The 21,272-nt window shown below is 41.4% G+C and overlaps 1 protein-coding gene across 1 annotated transcript in view; it reads right to left on the bottom strand.

The window, feature by feature from the left end:
- Positions 1–1,348: 1,348 nt before the first annotated feature.
- Positions 1,349–21,272, bottom strand: part of bckdhb (branched chain keto acid dehydrogenase E1 subunit beta) — a 60,331-nt gene continuing 40,407 nt past the window's right edge. The window contains exons 9-11 of the mRNA XM_044207847.1: positions 11,756–11,842; positions 3,054–3,205; positions 1,349–1,819 (exon numbers count right to left, since the gene is read on the bottom strand). Coding sequence (XP_044063782.1) covers positions 3,065–3,205; positions 11,756–11,842 — 228 coding nt within the window. The 3' untranslated portion in view covers positions 1,349–1,819; positions 3,054–3,064. The remainder of the gene's footprint in view (positions 1,820–3,053; positions 3,206–11,755; positions 11,843–21,272) is intronic.

Genomic DNA, 21,272 nt, shown 5'->3' with positions numbered 1-21,272 from the left:
ATGGACAAAGTAAGCGACTAGCTGGTGAACAGTGGAGCAGTTACAAGCTAAAGGCCCTTGCACACCGAGGGGCGCGACAAATCAACAGCATGAAAATACGAAATACTTGCCTGCGAATATTTCGCATCAAAACTATTCATACCGGCAGCGATCCGAATTTGCAACAGTTGCGACACTTGTTCAATAAGAGATTCGCGCCAGCTCGTACTAAAACTCCCTTGGGGTTGGCGCTGTTCCAGTAGACAGCGTGTCTTGTCAAATATGATCTTTACCTCTGCCCACACAGACACTCAGGGCAGGATGGTCAGCAGCACCACCTCCATCACACACTTCTGCCCGAGGGGAGGCTTTCACTGTCTGCGCTTCTTCTTTGGACAAAAACAAAATCAAACAGGTCCGCCATTATAAGTTGTGACGTGACGTCCGTCCGATGACTATTCACTGTGTGTGTCAACATGATGTTGCTTTTTCGCCTTGTAATATTTGCGTTCCGTATGAACTTACTCATGAAAAAAAACAACAGTTTGAAAAAATACATTGCATGCAAATTAATTAATAAAAAAATAATAAAAATAAAAAATGCCCCCGGTGTATGCCTTAAGAGCCAAATATTTCCAGGGCGCCCCAGTAGCTCACCTGGTGAAGCTCGTGCCCCATGTACAAGGCCAAGTCCACCAGCCTGCGGCCCTTTGCTGCATGTCATCCCCTCTCTCTCCCCCACTTTTCCTGTCCATTGTTTCTCACCAGAGTCTCCTAATGGAAACATGGGCAGAACTCTAACTCCTGACAGGCGGATTTCATTGTCGTTTCGGTCATAGTTTACCTATGATTCAAGGACACAGAGCTCCAACAATGGCCATGATTGGTTCCATATCAAAATTTTTGATGGCAAGAGATGGACAAGAAGTTTAAAAAGGACAGACAATTTTCTCATGGATGCACTGATAAAATGGAAAGGTCTTAAAACTTTACAGCAGGAAAAACATTTTCACAGTGGCCATGATGTAAAATTCCATTACTTTTCCGCAGTTTTACAATTTTACATCTTTAAATCAAAGTTTTACTGTAACTGGAAAAAAGGTAGTTCTTCTTCTCCTGTTTTGCCTACAGGGTGCACAGGGTGAGCAGCTGGCTGAAAAATCTAAATCGAATGCAATAAATGCATTCAACAAGTTGTAAATTCCCAGACTTCATCAGAAGATTGATCAAATTTGCAGACTTTACCAGTCTGGTATATATTTCTCTTAATCCCATGAACAGTGGTAAGACAAGTAACTTTGCTTTTTGCTGCCAAAATGACAACATAAAATCCCAACAAACTGGAAGCAATGCAAATCACCAAACCGAATGTTTTCACCAATTATGATTACTTTATTTTCCTTAAAAACCACAGATCCATTATATTAATACAATAAGGGCCAGTTCATGTCAAACTAAATAAAGATTAGAGCAGAGTTGAACACACTAAACCGAAAGTAACAGCACAGAGAGGCAGACAGTCACAAATTTAACCAAATAATCCCCACAGTATCCAGCTCCTATTTAAGAGGAAATTAAATTATGTGCATTATGTTGTATGTTTCACCGAAAAGAGTGTATGAAGTCATTTTTCCCTTGCAACAGAATGAAGTCCCCTCATCCAGAGGTACTGTAACAGTCATTTAGCTGGACAGAGAGACAGAGGGACATGGAGCCCATCTGGATGCTGCTTCCTGATTGGATGGTCAACAAAGTGTCTTTTCCTGGCTGCTCTCCACTGATTAGATGAATGAAGAGGAGAAGGAGAGAGCATGGAGTCCAGGGCTACCAGAAGTTGGCTCTGGAAGAGGAGAGAGTTTCAATAAGTTAAAGGGAATATCTTGTGATTCATTATGGATGGCAGATGAGGAGGAAAAGTAGAGCTGGATGGAGATGGTGAGCAGTGAGGATGAGAGGCGACGTGTTGGATTCAATTAAATATTTTATTAATGGCTCCTTTCACCTTATTAATCAAGGCCAACAGTTGAATGGCTGTAACTCAAGATGACACTGACAATTAAAAAAGGGATTACGAAAGAGTCAGGCAGACTGACAGTCCCATCTCAAAGGATTATTCAACACTTCTGCAACCAATGAAAGACAATAACATGCCTACAGGATGAGATAGCAGTATGAGGTTACACAACTATATGGGGCATATCCATGACATGTCGGCCCTGTTAACACTTGGCACTGAAATCAGTCTTGGGTGGTCTGATTACAAGTCGGCAGCTCTAAATACAGGTCTGAATACACCCAAAACAGGTGCTTCGGGATCCTCTAAACACATATGTAGAGTAAACACAAGCACATCCTTGAGCACATTGACGGCCTTGTAGGGTTGAGAGATATATCAGTTTTGCCAGGACTTCTGTCACTGAGGAGAACTGACTAAGAGTTGCAACCAACACTTTTCATTAATGATTAATCTGCTAATTATTTTCTTAATTACTCGATGAATCATTTGGTCAATAGAATATCAAAAATTGTGAAAAATGCCCATCATAATTTTCCAGAGCCCAAGTCAACCAGCAGTTTACTATTATAGAAGACAAAATAAAACTGAAATTGTTACCGGTTAATATTCTCTTGATCGACTAAATCAGCTAATTGTTTCAGCTTCTCCGACTCGTCTCTCCCTGTGTGTGTACCTCACCCACTGACTAAACTCGCAATGGCTATGCACAGATTTGATTGACTGAGTTGACGTGAGATGATTTACAACGCATGCAATTGATCTGGGAGTTTCCTGGGCTACAAAGTTCTAAAGTTCTAAACCAGTGCCATAAAGGCCAGAAAAGCTGCGCCGGTTAAAAGATTAACGCTACATCAATCGGGGGGGAATTAAATTATCTCTCTAATGATAGTTGTTTGTTACTGATGGTAGGTCACAGTTAGTTTAACTACATTACTGGAATAAATAATGCAGATTACAGGGAAACTGGAGACATGCCTTAATATACAGTAAGTGTTTGAAAATTACATAATGTCCCTTCATCAGTTTCCTTCAAAGGAAGCTGTCAGATCTTTCCTACCTGACAGGGGTTCAGTAGTTGATCATCCTCTTGATTGCATCAAAGCACTTCCACTTGTCTGGGATGTAGAAGGGTTCAAAGATGTGAGGGAAGGGGGTGTCGTAACCACAGACCCTACTGATGGGAGCCTCCAGGTTAAGGAAGCACTCCTCCTGCAAGGAAAAAAAAAACAACCCAAGTGAGGACAAATACTCTCATTATTGGCTGAATGCTGTCAGTGCTCAAACATCATTCATACAGGCGGGGAAGCCAAGTTAAAATGTTCAGACTGCAACAGCTCTGATCCTTAAGTGTTTGACACTGGTAAACATACTGACAGAAAGAAAAGAGGCTGCTGCATGTCACCAGTATGTTCAATCAAGACATGGGTCTAGTTTACCCCTTCTCAATGATTGGGCAGTTTATCCCCGGTTTCCAACACAATTAAGAGGGGATATAGGATATTGATTGGAAAAAACAAGCATAAAATTGCTACTTTAGAACTGATCCAACAACTTGACAACTTAATTTAATTTTTATTGCCATATCTGACTTATATGCTACAAGCCAAAATGGTTAATTCAGAGCAGGCCAGTGCTCAGGCAATTTGGCCAGAGTGCAAAACAAGCCATGACTCATGTCTCTATATTGGCTTTTGACCTCTTCCCATGGAGACAAAGCAGAATGAAGTTGGCCAAAACACTCCAAATGGGACAAACCCCCTGATGAGTTAAATGAACAAACTTGGACGCATGCACACACATTTGCGGAAACAGACCTGAAGTACCCTCTTTCATATTAAACTGACCTGCAAACAACTCAAGCAACCGAAACAAAATCATACTAGTTAACTCAGAAAAAATTGCACAGCACCCTCTTTGTGTATTGCCTGTTTGTGCATGCACAGACCTGTCGCTGACAGAAACACAGAACGGATTTTGACCTGTTTCTTGTGACACTGACAGCATCACCATCCATGTTATCCCACATTACGAACCCACCAATTGGCTGCCATAGAGCAGTTTGGTGTTTGGCAGGGCAGAATTTTTATGTTTCACACTATGTATTTCATTTCTTATAAAACATCTGGCAGAATCCAGGGGAATGTCAGACTTGACGAGGAGCCTTTTGTGCTTTGGTACTTTTTTTTTTTTTTTACAGCCTGTAAAAATACAACACAACAAAAGAAAGAGAAAGAGAGACAGAGAGAGACTGCAGCAGCCGTTTGCTGCTCTGTGTGCCTGTGGAGTTTACATGTTACAATGAGCTTTCCTGCCTGGACGACAGGTCATGGGTTCTATTACTAAATTCAGCTCTGTGAGGCTGTATTTAGGCACAGTTGTACAGAGCTTTGAGCTAAATGCTAACATCAGCATCAACATGCGCACAATAACATTGCTAAAATGTTTAGATGTTTAAATGTTTAGCAGGTATAATGTTTACCATGTTCACCGTCATAGTTTTGTGTGTTAGCATGCTAACATTTGCTGATTAGCAATAAACACAGCTCAGTAGAGCTGAGGATGATGAGAACATCATTAGCCTTCCTCATACATCAAAAGTATTGTACAAATACAAATTGGCTGGCTCTGTAAATGGGAAATAAACAAAGTGGCTTGGACCAAGCCACACAACACTATTCCAGCCATGATTTGTGTGACAGGTAACGTTAAATGACTTGCTCACGGATGTTCAGCTTACTTTCTAGTTTGCCAAGATATGCTGCTGTTGTGATGTTTGCTATAGTAGCAGGAAAATTGTGAGTATCGCTGTCTGGAGCTGGTTTGCTGGCACTGGGAAACCGTCTCGTCCTCTGGCTGTTAGCTTCACCGCAGCAACAGTTTACTAACCCACAACCTGGCTAACAATAGTTACATTACTTGCTGTGTCTTTGTTCGCTCTATATCATGGTATTTGTCATGGTAATGGATTTCTCCAGAATCGCATACCACACCTTTAAAATCAGTCAAGTCATCAGTAAGATCTTAAAATCAATTATTTGACACAAAAAGCCAGTGAAGAGAGGTCAGCACAATGGGGGGGGGGGTTGCCTCTAAGCTGCTGGCACTGCTATCCACCTGGCAGCTGGACTTCTGCACCCTAGAACTTGCAGTATGCACAACCCAGCTTTAATGAATGTACACTGAATGGAGACAACTAGTACAACAAACCCTCCTTTTCTCTTCACTGCTCTGTTTCCTCATTCCTTGTGGACTTCAGAACAACCTGAGACTGGTTCTTTCCATCAGGCTGTGGCAAATCCTGACAACAGACACTGGTGACGTGAAAGCCTAATCTTAGTATTTTCCAATTTTCTCTCCTTTACGTTTGCTTGAGCACATTGCTTTCATGTGCTGACAAATGTCCATGGCCTTAGGGTCTTTGAGGTGCAATCAAAGTCAGTTGTGTATTAAAAAAAGTGTTAAAAAAAAAGCCAGTGGTTCTGGATTGTTAAAAGCTCATTCTTTGAAAATGCAAGGCTCTTATTGAAGAGTGGTGCTACAGTATGCTGCAGACTACAAGCATGTTTTGTGTTTCTGTTCACATCGCCTCCAGCAGGCTACACCATGACTGTGATATGGATTTCTTTGGGTCTTCATCTTCAGAAGTGGATAGCAATTAAAAGACTGTTTCTATACCCATGAGCTCACTAAAACAGTTCAGTCATGTTTTAAGGAGCATTTAAACATCATTAATGCATGCCATAACTGGCACCTATCTTAGACAGGTAAATTGTGTTTTCTTGGGCAGAGTTCAGTCTCATTCACTGGAAACATACAAACTTGGGAATGTCAAAGTTGAACATGAGTGTACTTGAATAGACTTGAGCAGAGCTGGATTATGGATATCATCCTCTGAATTGAGAGGCAGGTGGATGGCCCAAACAACATTACACTCATAAGAGGTTTTTTTCTTTTCAGGTGTAGATCAACACACAATCACAGACAGCATTTCCATAAATGTACTTCTGTGCAGGCTTGACTGAAAAGCTCTATTTTTCATTTGACGGCATGATATGTAGTGAATGAGCTTTTTCCCAAGGTATTTATAACTATAGGAAAAAAAGTTCCTACCAATGACCCAAAATAACACCACAAGGTACTTTGCTTTCTTTTCATCCCAATGTATTGATGAAAGCAACAAAGTGATTATCCGTGTCCATCGACATTAAAACCTCAGGATCTATTCTCTGCCCAATTACAGACAACCAGTCAGACAGTACCAGGGAGTTTGCTCTTTTGTCTGGATCACATCTGTAATCTCCTCTAAATACATTCACTGAAAGTGGGAGAAAAGTACAGTAGTCTGACTGCCTGCCACCACAGCTGGACGGAGAGTGGCCACACAACTCAGATTTCATTCAAATGGGTGTTTATCTTTTGGGAAGTGCATCATTATATGTAACATACTTAAATGTCAGAATAAAAATATGTCAACATGGCAGTGCCAAAACGCTTGCATCCTGCAGGGGCGGCAAAGTGCCAATATCCCTTGCTATATCAGCTAAGACAATGCCAGGCCTTCAAATCAGCTTGATTTCAGCTGAGAACAATCCTTTAAAATGTTTCTAAATTTCTCTAAATGATGTTATGATCAAACAACACTCATCACCTATAGCCTGTATTGTATAATCTATGGGAATGTCTGTCAGTTTTTTTTTTTTTTAAAGATTATCTTTTTGGCATTTCCGCTTTATTTGACAGTGACAGTAGAGAGAGACAGGAAAGGCAGGGAAGAGAGAGGGGATGACATGCAGCAAAGGGCCTGGGCTGGACTCAAACCCAGACGGCTGCAGTAAGGACTCAGACTTGTGATGCACGCTCTACCAGGTGAGCTACCGGGGCACCCAAGCGTTAGTTTAATGTTTGCATTCAGCTCAAAGCACGGCTGAGCCTCAGTGCAGCTGAGGCTGACTGATGGTGGCTCATCTTTAATGTTAGCTGAGCCAAATCTGATAATGTACAGCCGAGGCTCACTATGTAGCGCTAACCCTATGCTATACTAGCCAGCTAGCATAACCTACGACGTATACAGACATATATAGTGAAATAATAGCTTGTGGAAAAGCAAACCGGTTCTTAGAAGGCAAAGCCCTCAGGAGCAATTTGGGGTTCAGTGTCTTGCCCAAGGACACTTCGACATTTGGGCTGGGGAAGCCGGGATCAAACCGCTGACCTTCCGATTGGTGGACAACCCGCTCTACCACTAAGCCACAGCCACCCCTCGCAAGTTGAACCAACTTTGAACTAGCACTAGGTACGCATTGGTGGAAAGGGGGTATGAGAGGTTCAGGAAGAGCTTCTACCTTCAGGCCACTAGGATCCTGTACGAGGTCACTGCCAAAGACTTTGCATTTCTTTACTTTAGACATTCAGTATGTCAAAAGACTTGGAATGACTGAAGTAGACATTGAACTCAACAGATAAAATGCTATTGCCTTGCATTAGTGATTTTAGTTCAGAAGTTGAGCAGCAGTTATATGAAGGTAAGAAATGGCTAATGAGTGAACCAGGCTTTGGGCTACTGAGCAACTGATGGGTAATGAGCAGCAGCAGACCACTGTTATATAACCTCCAAAACCCCCTTACCCGACGTGGTGGTACCTGTATCCAATTCTCAAGTCTTTTAAAGGAGCCCCCTTGTATAAACACTGTCCTTTGAAGGCAGTTTAGTGTATCCCCAGATGAAGAAAGACATGGGGAGGGACTGCCATGACTTTTACAGTTGGGCTGACGATGCCCCAGGCCTTGGGCCTACTCTGCTTCTCATTCAGACAAGCCTGACAGGCAACTAGTAGTCTGATCCTGATTCAGAAGACATTTATGGCAGAAAACGTGCAAGCCTTCATCTTCAGCTATAACCAACTGGGCCAGAGTGGAGTCGGCAGCCTTTGAAACATGTCCCAGAACAGTACCACAACGCAGTGGGACGTGCTGGATTGAATGTTGGATGTTGGCTTAAATTACACACAAATAATGGAAAGCAATACCAGTGGAACTAAAACCAGGCAGTCCAAGGGCCCCACAGAAAACTCTGAGACCCCCTGAGTGACAATGCTATATGATTCAATGCTGTGTGCTATATGGTTGTGTGGAGAATAAACTGTAATTAAGACAACTACCATCTTTAATAACTGTATTGTACATTTGGTATGTTATCTGCACTTTTTTCTAATTGCTCTAAGCAGCCAAGAGTTCTTGAAATACAAAGTGGTCACAATTATAAAGCATTTCATTCATTCATTTCTTTGACAAACAATGGGGGAAAAAATTACTTTTTTTCTGAAACCAAATGATCAACCTAAGAGTGTAATTTTTGGAATGTGAATCAGCTTTAGTCAAGTCTGTTGTGGTTTGGAGGGTTAAGGCAAGGACAGTGATTCACCATTTCTCTCTGTGCATCCCTTTGGTCCATGAGAGCATCGTCTTTAGCCACATCTCATTCTGCCCTACACTCAGAAAAGGGCCAGCCAATGACACATTACTAAATCACGAGGGCTGAAGCTAAGCCCTACCAAACTCCCCTCTGCTCTTTATACAAAAGAGAAAATAAAATCCATAAATGGATCTTTATGGAAGGGCCCGAGGTGGACAGGTAATCGTTGAAGCCACTCTCTCCAGAAATAATAGACTAAAGCGCTCCCAGTTCCTAGACTATACAGGCTATACTGACAGCCAGTTTATCTTTTTGTCCCCTTGATTTTGAGCCTGGGAGGGGTACAAGGCCACACTAGGAAAGTAGGAGGTGTGGTACAAGTTATGACCTTTAACATCCATAATGCTGTTTATTATTTGTATTAGTCTGACTCCAATATCCTGAAACCCAGGATGTTACTGTAGTTGATGAGGACCTGTGACTCAATCTGCCTGCTAAAAACTGTATTTGTAATAGTGTCCCATCCCATTATCAAAGCTGAGTAGGACTGCACAATCAAATTAAAACTGTCATTTTGATTTTGTTTTTTGAGATAGCAAAAACCAAGCACTCATGACTTAACCTCAAGCTGCAGCAATAAATGAAAAGGCTGCACTACACACAGTGGTTCCCAAAGTGTGTGCCTTCAGGATGGGTCGGTACGGCAATAATTTTCAAACAGAAGAAAAAAGCAATACATATCAAAATCACGGTATTAAAAACGCTGTTTAATATGCAGTTATGCCGCACATGTCCCATCAAAATGCCTGCATGCTGTTTTTTGTTTAGTTTTGTATGTTTATTCCTGTATACCTTAAATTTTGAGTCTGTTTTGAGTTTGTTCTGGTGTTGTATTGAATTGGTTATTAAAAAAGGTATTATTTATATATTGTTACCCCATTAAAATAGCGGCAGACACAATAACAGAAAAACGTAAAAATACTGGTCATGATCATATTGTTTGTTGTGCTTCTATCTGTATCAACACAAGAGATAATTCAGTAATTGTGAGAGAAAGTCATGATTCTTATTTTTTACCCAAAAATGTGCAGCTCTGAAGTGCAGCCGACACCACATCCCAGTTATTTTATGGTGAGTCACTGCGATTGTGACCTCACCCTGTTATCTGGAAAGAGTTAAAACAATGCTCCACCCAAAATCTGTATCAACTACTCACCCCCTGTCGTTTTTTTTTAATGCTTGATTTAGCTTGGTCCTTTGCAGACAGTGGTGACTGTAGTCAGCTAGGATTCAGTGGTTACAATAGATTCCAATGGTGACCCAGTTTCATGGTGAAGGAAAAACAATAAAAACAGCCACAAAATCCTCTCATACCACTCAAGCAGCATTATCCACTTCTCTTCTGTCCATCCATATGCTTGTTATATACCAAAAATTTGGATTTTTGCCAAAATCTGGCTGAACTTCTATTTGAGTCCTCCCTCACTACCCTCTCCAGCAAGATACATAAAAAACTGAACACATTGCTTAAGTGGAATGGCTTATTGGCTATTACAGGCTACTGTGGGCCATCATACCTTTTATTCGTGAGAAAGCCAAAACAAGCATATCACTTTCTCTTTGAAGAAGGAATATCTATAATATAAAGTAATATTGATAATAGTGATAGGGGCCTGTAGATCAAGGTGCATCCTTTTAAAACAACTATCAACCAGTCCAAAGTTCTCTTTCCAGTGAGTATATCCAAATCGCCTGAGGCCATGTGAAAACTGCAGATCGATGTAATCAGTGAACACACCAACAACTTACATCACCCGTACACAATGTGAAAACATGGAAACATGGAAATGAGGGGGATGACTCACCGGCCATTTATGCCCTCATTGACAGGGGGGAAGAGAGCTACATCTGACTGACGGTAAATGAGGAGAGAATCGATTGATTTTACTGCGTTCATGCACATTAACAAGGAAACCACTCTAGGTAACACATACAGTGTCGTGCATACAATTAGTCTGATGACTTTTGAGTAGGCGGTCTTAAGGGGTTGTCATTGTTGTAACACAAATTGCTCATTGAGAACAGAGTGGTACTCACTGCTAAGAGCCTCACAGGGAGAAAACACCCCACACATACTGAAGATAATACTCTCACCACACAAAAATAGATGTAATTAGGATGATGGGAAGGGGAATACTTTTCATTTAGTCATGCATCACACTTAGCTCAGAATTTGTCATCAGCTGTCTCTGGCATGTCTTGGTTACAGAGTCCAGGCCTTTTGTATTGCCAGCAACAAGCAATATTTCGTAAACCATATATGGGTTGTTGGACCCACTGTATCAACACTCTCAAACTTACAAAACACCTTCTATGCAGCTACAGATACTGTTGAGAATGAAGCTGCTCTCTATAGATGCTAATTACTCCTCTAGTATGCATTAATCCTTTGTAACCACTGGCTTTTTTTGGCTTGGTTTTCACTCCCTTTTGTTTAGAGGCTTTAAGAAAAGTCTCAATTACTTTTCAGAATAAGTTGGGCTACTAATTAATAATAAATTATTAATTAGTTTGCATGTCAGTGGTACTATACATGTTCTAGAATAATGGTTTTATGCAACTTACAATTGTTAGATTTTTTTTGCCTGTATGACCACAGGTTTTCAACTCAGAGCACATATCTGCATATGAATGGATAGAGGAGAGTGTCAGTGTTCCAGGGATATAAGAACCATGTTGATGAGACATGATCTGACACATCTAATCTAATACTAATGGATTTTGTCCATCCTATTATTCTTACTTCTATCTGGGATAATAATGTTCCAATTTTTGGAACTACAGTTCCCATAATACTTTGGTGGATACAAGCAGGAAGTGGTGCAGTCCTCTGCTGGATTTTTTAAATATTCTAGGAGGGAGGGAGCTAGCAGAATTTGGGGGTGAAGTTAAACTAATCACCTCTGTGAGCTGTGTTTCACAGGCACTGCCGCTGCTCCATCTGTTGACTGTGTTTGTAAGTGGCAAAATCACAGAAACTAACTTCTCGTTGTTTTTAGAACACTGGCATGCACCTGTCCCTTTAACCTTATGCAGTATCTTTGCCTCACATCTCTCCCTCCATGCGTCCATACAACTCTTCCCCCTGCGGAGACACGCCTCACAGTTTTAAAACCACTGCTTTGGGGCATTCAGCTTTATTATAAAGTGGACTTTTATTGACAAAACCACTGCAACCTATTAAGACCAATACCTTTGAAGACCACCTCCTATCCCCTGGGAGGTACAGATCCCAATAAAACCTCATCAAATACAGTATGTTCTCATACACACTGGCACACACTCACCTGTACTGTAGAGCTAATTTCAGCAGCAAACCCACCGGTTATTGGTGCCTCGTGACTGATGAGCAAACGTCCGGTTTTCACCACTGACTGAAAAACAAAGACACATAAAGATGATTAAAGAAGGTTCAGCATTCCCCTCCATCGTTTCAAACCAGCAGTGCCTTTAAATGATTTGTTTGGCATTATCTGCAACTTTAAAATAGGGCAAGTTGGCCAATTCATGCACATCAGAGTTCAGACGTAACATTGTTAGTAGTGAACGGGTGATTGTCTGCAGAACCAAATCACTCAAATCAAGTAAACCTTTTTTATAATATTAACACGTACAAACAAGTACCTGTTACCAGTTGCACAGTCAGAAAATACACTGGAATTATGACTGAGGGTGATAACACATCCAAAATTGTAATTTATGTACACTATGTTCACACTGTATGTGCAAGCTTAATGTACTCATGTAATTTATGAACATTTCAAAGAGGTTTGAAGTTGAACTCATCCAGTGTCATAATTACAGGCAGGCTAATGGGAAAGGCATAAAAGATTTTAGTAACATGCAAAAAGCTTTCACTGCACGCTCTAAGAAAGGCATCACTGTTTGCTCTTAACATGTGTGCTCAGACTTAAAGGTCTGTGTGAGTTTGGGTGCATTATGGATGCACACACTTACAATACTGGAGGTGCCATGTTGAGGCTGTATGTGGGCTGGGAGGCCGGTGTTACCAAGTATGAGTGGTTCACATACTGCCTGCTGTGGTAGGCTATATCTGCTTACTACCCTCAGGCTGCATGTGTGTCTGGCTGTGTTGCTGTGTGCGTGTGTGCATGTATAAAATGGATATGACAACAGTATGAGCTGGAGGGCTGATTTAGGCTGGTACACAGGACCAACGGGACAATCACGGACATTAGAGGTTGGACTCCCAGGCATTTGCATTTGGGTTTTCTGTAACCTGACATTACTGCAGAAGGATCTTCTGCTCCACCCGTTATCTACCACAGCATAAAACCAATACTACTATAATCTCATCCACTTGCCACTTGTCCAAACCAAAGCTATGTATGTTCTCTGCAACTTCAGCAAACCGTTCCTCTCCTCTACGCAGTCGTATTTCTGTTTGTTTCCAGCAATAAATTGGGTAAACACCTCTGAAAATCAACTCAGAATCAGAGACTAATGTGTGTAGAGACTAATATGTGTGAGTGGAATCCCTGGTCCATGTTAAGGAATATATGTTGATTTTCCACTGAAATAATGACACTACACAATAAACACAATACACTCTTGATTTAAATACGGAGGGTAAATATCAGATACCTCTCCCTCAAAACCACAAACCAAACTAAACAGCCACCGTAACTAAATAACCCACTGAAAATAAGCATCACATGTTCATATGGCACTGTAAATTAGGCCTGTCATTCTTTCCCTCCAACAGGACCACATAGTATCAAACACAGGGGCATTCTGGGGCTTCATGCTGATGCTTAACAGTCAAATGTTTACATTGCTGAGGTCCTGGGTTTGGCTGTGAAGCACTAAATAACTGTGGCAAACTGTACCACTATCACACACTAGTATTGGGGGCTAAATGAGTCAGCACTGTGCAACTCTAGGACACAAATACTTGATGCGATGCCAACATGCCTCTTCCTGGTGGGGCACATTGGAAGACCTTGTATTGTGTGCGGAGATATTTACAAGCGGGAATGCAAAGATTATTAAAAAGTTTTTCATTTAACATTAGTATAGAAAAGCTAAATTCAATGCTCATGTCAGTTTACTGAGGCTACATATTTAGCAATCTTTAACCAGATGAGGTGAATGAGATCAGTGTGCAAAAATCACTGATTATATGACACTATCTTCAGGAATGTGGAAGTTAATAACAACATTGGAAGACAATAACAACAGTTGGCAGTCTGCACAGTGAGGAGGAATCAAGCGAGGGGTTGAGAGTAAGGCGATGTCTTGATAGATATGACATGTTGCTGTTGAGTTCGCCTTGGAGCGATGACTCATACAGGTGCAGTGCTGCCCAATCATCTACCCCGCCCTGATGCTGAACCCATTCCTCATCTGATATCCCTGTTGGTCACCTCCCTGAGGGGACACCATTCATAGTATTCGCTGCATCAGGAGTGCACTCTTTAGAAGCGTTAGACACAAAAGGAGCCTGCCACTGTTTTTACAATATCGTGGGACAGAATTTCAGACTCTGGGGCCTGTGGCCAAGTTAATAGACTTGTGCCACAACCCTGCTGCGTAGTGACATTTCACTGGCAAAGTGTCCACTAGCTGGCATAAACTAATTCAGGGTAGGCTATTCTAGAAGTAGCAATGCATGCCAATGCATAACATGACAATATGTAAAAAAAAAAAAAAAAAAGGCAAAATGTGGTAATGTCTGGGACAGCAAAGTGGCACCGGGTGCACTAGCACAGTAGGTAATGCAGTTCATTTGAAGTCGCTGCATTTCAGTCACAGAGGAAAAAGAAAAAAATACACACTATTAAATGAAAACAATGACTACTGAATATTTTACATATTGCCCTATGAACTTAGTAGGGTATATAACCAGAGAGATTTGGTTACATTCCTGCATTTTTGAATATAACAGCTGCCTATGCTGGTGTATGGCATGAGTTTTGATTTATAGTTGTTTATAATAGTTTACAGTCAGATTTCTCCTGTTGATAACTTCACCACAACATAAGACGCCTGTATTGTACATGATTAGGCTGCATTGTGCATTAATTATATTTCCCACACTAACTGTTTACATTCTTTCATTGACTTAGTGATACATGCGTTGGTAGGAAGGTCTGCCTTGTTTCATTACTGAATATAAGACAATTCTGTGCAGTCGTATTTAAGTTGTTTTCTTCACTGTGATACAGAGTGATCGTGGTGATCAGAAGGTTTGTAGTGGAGATGACTTTGCTAGATTTGTTGAGGAGTCTTCCTGATCAAGATATCCAAGTTTTTTCAACTTGGTTCATGTTGTTTTCAATTTCAACAATCTCTACGGACATTGGAAACTTGTAGACAAAAAGAAACAAGCAGCCCAAGTTGACTAATCACAGTTCTTGTTGTCCCCACGTGGGATTTCCGTTATCGCCATAACCCTGACGTGTAGTTACATTTTTGCGGAGGCACAGGTTGGCTACAGCATGGCCTACAGTGCAGCTCTGCACGTCTTAACGCAGAAGCATAAATTAAGCTTAAGAGTCCACAACCACGCCAACGTCAACATGCAGGTGCTCACACTGAAAATGTTAACATGCAGATGTTTATTAGGTGTAGTGTTTACAGTGTTTAGTGTTCACCATCTTAGATTAGTATGTTAGCATGCTAACATTTGCTAATTAGCACTAAACACAGAAAGTACAGCTTTGGCAGGTATTTGGTCATAAACCAAAGTATTCGACAAATACAAATTTTGACCTGATGACACCACTGGAGGAAAAGTTAAGATCTCACCAAAATTATTAGGATTCATCCTCTGGACACCATGGATATTGGTGCCAAATTTCATGGCCATTCATTAGGGGAAAATCGGATTGGTATGCCCTGTAACCCAAACTATTACTGTCAAAATAGTCTACTTATGTCGACTACAAGCACGCGGAACAGAAATTCTAGAGCGCGAGTTCTACCCGGAATGTTTTGGCAGTTTTCTATCTGTTTTCTATCAGCTGTAGCATCCTAGTCGCTTGCCCGGTTAGCTCCTGTAGTGTAGCTGCCTCCAACTGAGAGACCAGAGCTGGAGGACCCTCCCGTGACATTTAGAGCCATTGTATGGGAGCATTACGGTTTCCTGGTTAGTTACAATGGGCAACTATAAGTGTCAAACTGTATTCCGACATTGTTCAACTGAAGTCGGGTATGTCTGGAAACACTTCAAACGTCATTTACGACAGCGTCACCCGAATGTGTTGATTAGTGGAATGAGACAAAAACAGACTGAAAGGAGGGTCCTTCTCCTCACAGCGTTCAGGCAGGCTCTCAGATTCCATGCCAATCATTTTGGTCAGTCTGTTGTGCCTACAAAATATTAAGAAATAAAATACATAAAATACACAAAAGCAATAAAATAAACAATAAAATAAACAGCCAGTTCAGGTAAAATCAGGATATGCTTTCAGATAAAAATGCGTTTTGAGAAGAGACTTAAACAAAGACACTGACTCAGACAACCTAATTTCTTCAGTCAAGTTGTTCCAGAGCCTCGGGGCCCTGATAGCAAAAGCTCTGTCCCCCTTAGTTTTCATCCTCAGGACTCAGGAACAGACAGGAGACCCCTGCCCAAAGATCTCAAACTACGTGAAGGTTCATAAGGGATTACAAGGTCTAAAATATAGTCTGGAGCCAGGCCACGAAGAGCCTTAAATCAATAAGATCTTAAAATCAATCCTAAAACAAATAGGCAGCCAATGTAAAGAGGCTAAAACAGGTGTGATGTGGTCGTACTTCTTGGTCCTGGTTAACAACCTAGCAGCTGAGTTTTGTACAGTCTGAAGTCGTGTCAAAGTTTTTTGATTAAGACAAGTGAACAGGCTGTTACAATAATCAAGGCGCGAGGAGATAAAAGCATGTACAACAGTTTCTGCATCACTAAGATTTAGAATAGATCGGATTTTTGCAATGTTTCTGAGGTGATAAAAACATGATTGGACAAGCTTAGTGATATGTTGCTCAAAACATAAATTGCTATCAAACAGGACACCACGATTTCTTGCAACAGGCTTGATATGTTGTGACAGGTTACCAGTAGAGCCAGCTGGTTTAGGGGGGCGATAAATAATAGCAAATATGACCAGGAGGGGGCCACCAAGTTTAAATATGAGCACTTCAGAAGAGGAAAAATCATTGCAAGCTATGAGGTTACACTTTAAATGCTTCCTAAAGACAGTGACAAGGCCCCCACCTTGACCTTTTGTACTGAACCGTGACCCTAAAGCCGAGGTACATACCGAACTGTGAATTTTGGGTACCCCTACAATCCATACAGTTGTTGAGGCACATGTCAACCTCACAGTGGTGCTAGAGCAAAAGTCAGGGGAACACCAAAGACATTAGGATTCATTCTCTGTGAACCATAAATTTCTTTAAAAAATGTTTTGTCAATCCATCTAGTAGATATTGGGATGTACTAAATTTCACGGTAATCCATCCAACAGTTCAGTCTGAACCAAAGTCGTGGCCCGACCGACCGGCTCTTCGCCACCCTTTGAGCCACGCAGCTAGCATGGCTAAAAATCTATTCATGTGAGACAAAAAGCACAAGTAGTTTTACATTTGTCTCTATAAAGATCTTTTGGGTACTCATTTCTCTGTCTGCTTCAGTGTATTCACTGTATTCACATTCTATACAAAAGGGCGAGTGTAATGGCCTCTGTTGTCAGATTGCAAACAAATCAAGGCCGACCTTACACCTCAACTGTCCAACTCATTCAACTCACCTCACTGCCTGAGTTTCAATTACACACAGTTTCAAGAGACAAAAAAAAAGCCACTCACACGGAGTCGTTTTTACATCTCTGACAGTAGACTGTGACAGCACTCGACCTTCTACATAGTAATTGTGGCTGTAGCCTTTAACCCAGTTGCTTCCGGTTGCTGGATGAGACAGAACCATTCACTCTCATCGCGCGGTTTGAACTTTTTTTTCCAAAAGTCATCTTATTTGCCCACGACAACCCCATTTCATGTCGGTAAAATTGGGACTCTGAACAGGGGCAAAGCTGTTACTTTTAAAACAGCAGTGGAGCCACGGGAAGTACATCGGACACTGTAAGAAGATGATCCATTAGATGCAACCAAGGGGAGAAATTATATGCCTTGAGTAAGGACAGAACAGTTGAAAATGTCATGAATCTTTCAATACAACCACAGAAAGACATGTTGTGTTATGGTTTTACACCATGGACTCGTGCCTGATGAGATTATTCCTGAGACGCTCGTGTCCTGTGAATCAAAGAGCATCCCCTTACTAAAGTAAGAGCAGTGAGAAGAGGTTGTTTAGAGGAAATATCAGACTATGCACAAATATTAAGGCAGATAGTGACAACGGAAAAGGGTAGACAATCTAAAAAGAGACACCAGAGGGGAAAAAACAGAGATGATGAGTTAAGTGTTGGGACTCCACAGATGAATTCATTCATTTGGGTGATTTGTTAACTGAACTTTTGTTAGGAGACTGCATTCTCTTTTGTCCCAGTCCTGAGAGCCATTGAACGCAGCATTGGCCAGTCTGACCTGTGACCCGAGTGTCACTAGGTCGATAAAAAGGTCAGCGATGCTTTGTTCTGTCACTCTTTCTCCTGGAATCTTTCACTGCGGCAGACCGCTGTGGTCAGCCCCCTCTCAGTGTGCCCTGCTCACCAGCAGACACCCACCTTAACTCTCTCCTTCTGGCTTCGCTATGTAATCTGCTCAGAACAGAAACACGCAGCAGAAGTCTCCTGAACTACTAAAGCACTGCGAAGGCCTATTAGATATTTGCAATAAAGTTTAGCGCCAAAGGCTACTGCACAAAGCCTGCTAGCTAACTTTAAGAAGCACGAAGCAAGTTAACTCTGTAAGGACAACCACAGACAGAGTGACCGGCTTCCTACGATCTCTACAAGCAGACACTGCACAGCAAAAGACGCTTCCGCAGCAGAACCACAATTCTTCCCAGCTTGGCTCGTCTACAACAGACTGACCACCAACTAATAGCAGCAAACAAGGCCACCTCTCTTTTCCTCCCACGGACGGATAACGTTAACAAGTGGGCATAGCATAGATTAACAGTGTATTTAGCTAAGCAAAGGACTGTTTAACTTTTGTACATGTGACGTTACTGATGTGTTTTTTTCTGAGTTTTTGTTCTTGTAACGTGTTTATCTGTCAGGTTCATTTGATAGCCACACTCTAAGTTGATGTTAGTTTATGTTATGCTCCACACAAACAGTCTTTGCATGCAAACTAACTCCTTTTAACTTGGCACCGTTATCCTAAGACCACACACATACACCTCTTGTTTGGCAGAGAAAAACTTTAAAGCTCCCGCTCCACATGTTCCTTTGTTTCTGACCACGTGGGTTCCTGCTCGTGCACGCGAGACATACAGAGGCAGAACAAAAAAAACAACATACACACATTCCTTTTGGCGCACACCCAGACCTGCGCACGCACGCACGCACGCACGCACAACCTTTGTTCTGTAGTTTAGTGTTCAGAGTCTTCATATTGTGTGTTTTTGCTTTGTTTCTCTTTTAAATAAATGTGTGTGTATAATTATGCTTATTTTATGTTGCACAAGTGTGAGTAATTTCAAATCTACAAATCTTTCAACCAACTAGCTATAAGTGGTAATTTGGTTATAGTTATTAATGTAATTATTAATCTGAGTTCCAAATTGATTGTTTAGTGTATTTTATGAGACTCAATCAATTAACCAATCATTTCTCTTCTTTAAGAAGAGTGGTGCCCCGAGGACTTTATTCATTAAAGTTATTTATTATAATCTTTGATAATTCTGATAATTCATAATTCATTGATCGCACCTACGCAAGTAGGTGCCCCCTTTAAACACTGTAAATCCCAACATAAGGATAGAACTGAGTATGAGGCTGAACAGGTCCTGAATGTGGGTTCAGTTTGAAATAGATCCTGTCGTGCTAGTGAGGCAGTGTTCTTTCAAAGACTAACCAAAGCCAAAGGGAAATTTTACTGCAAAATAACGGCTGTGGGGTAATGACTGATGACTAATGGATATGCATGAAAATACCGGCATTGGGAAAACTAATGAAATAAGTAAAGAGAGCAAATGAGAAAGTGTTGGAGTTGCTGTATTGTGCAATTCCAGTGAATAGGAAACCGATTTGTGTTGTTACAATGTATTCATTTTATGGTTTGTTTTATTCTATTTTCATTACTTTTGTTATATTTTGATTTGCTCTGTGATGATTCATCTGCTGTACTACACAATATTCTTGGACTAAGTCAAGCATAAATTTTGAATGTTTCCTAACACTGTCTAGCTTCTGAGAAAAGCCAACAATCTCCAAGGAAGTCAGGCTATAAATTAGTCAACTTATCATTTACTACGAAAATTTTCTCAGACAATAATTACATGACAAAACAAAGATACACACCCGGAGCCGTGCTCGATTTAAACGCCAGCTAGGACACCTCAATGACACCAGTTTCATCTCAGTGGAGGGTGGACACTTGCCAACTTAAGTCTGAGTAGATAAACTTGTAATTGCATCATGCAGCATCTGACTGAAAAAACCTGAATGTTACTAAGGTTAGAGATTCAATTTAGTAAGAAAATGGGGCCATAATTTGGCCCCACACTAACATTAGAGGGTACCCTTTTTAAAGTTGGTGGAATATTTAAGGTTGATTACAGTTCTGTATTTATCAAGCCAGCATCTCACTTCTGTAAGTTTCTGGCTTGATACACCCTCCTCTCTGCCTTGGCCGTGGTTCTGAGTCAAAACCAGGGCTCCTGGTAGTTGGCGGCTGGTGGTAGTAGGGCTGGGCGACAGCTCTGGTGGCTGCAGCTTTACTACTCATTGTGCTGCAGGGCTGTCATTAGATGCCGGAGTCGTTCCGCTGGCTGCAGAGGAAATGTCATGTTTACTGCCATTCCCATACACACCCAAACCTAATGAGCAGCATGGAGCTCGTCCTCCTGCATTCGCTCCATCTCTTCCTCCATCAGTCTCCTTCCTTCCTGTTCTTCCTGACTCCATCATCCCTCCCTGCTGTGGTTCATCTTATCCCCGTCACCCATTTTTCTCTTTTCCTCCCTCCATCCATCCCTCAAATCATCCATTTATCCTACTCTGCTTTCATGAAGCCTATGCTCTCAGTCACAGCGCTTCCCACTATGTGGCCTCACCACTCAGAGGCTGGCGGCCAATGACCTGGCATGGCCTCAGAGACTAAGGTCAGAGCTGTCACTCTCTCGGCATATATACACTCTCTCTCTCTCTCTCTCACACACACACATACACTCACATATGCACGTGTATATAGTGTGTGCAAGTACACACCCACACATGTAGACACACACGGCTTTTCATACACTGCTTATTCACGATTGATTGATTTACATCTTCTGATAGTGAGAGCTAGTTACTTTCACAGGTTGCCTCCTGCTGCTGATGCTGTCGTGGTATTTTGGCACTAAAGTGTCATCTTAGCGAAAAGAGGGCACATGCATATGGAGAAAAAAGATATCTAGAAAAACAGTGGCATATTTATACAGTATGTAGTTATCACAGAGCACTAATTCATTCTAAAAGGACAGTGTACAGACTATGGGGATGAGAAGTGAATAAAAACAGTCCATATTTGGAGCTAAACTGGGCTGCGGTTTGACTGGTGCAGAATCACATAATGTACTTTCAAAGTTTTCAAAACAGATGCGAGAAGAAGTTGCCAATACTTATTTGTTGGATCTGTATTTTTACGCCACTAAATTGGTCGAGAATACTTTAAAAATAGTGGTGATGA

The sequence above is a fragment of the Siniperca chuatsi genome, linkage group LG9, assembly GCF_020085105.1.
Source record: "Siniperca chuatsi isolate FFG_IHB_CAS linkage group LG9, ASM2008510v1, whole genome shotgun sequence".
Lineage (NCBI taxonomy): Eukaryota > Metazoa > Chordata > Actinopteri > Centrarchiformes > Sinipercidae > Siniperca > Siniperca chuatsi.
Note: the sequence above shows the minus strand (reverse complement) of the source record. Positions and strands in the feature narration are given on the sequence as shown.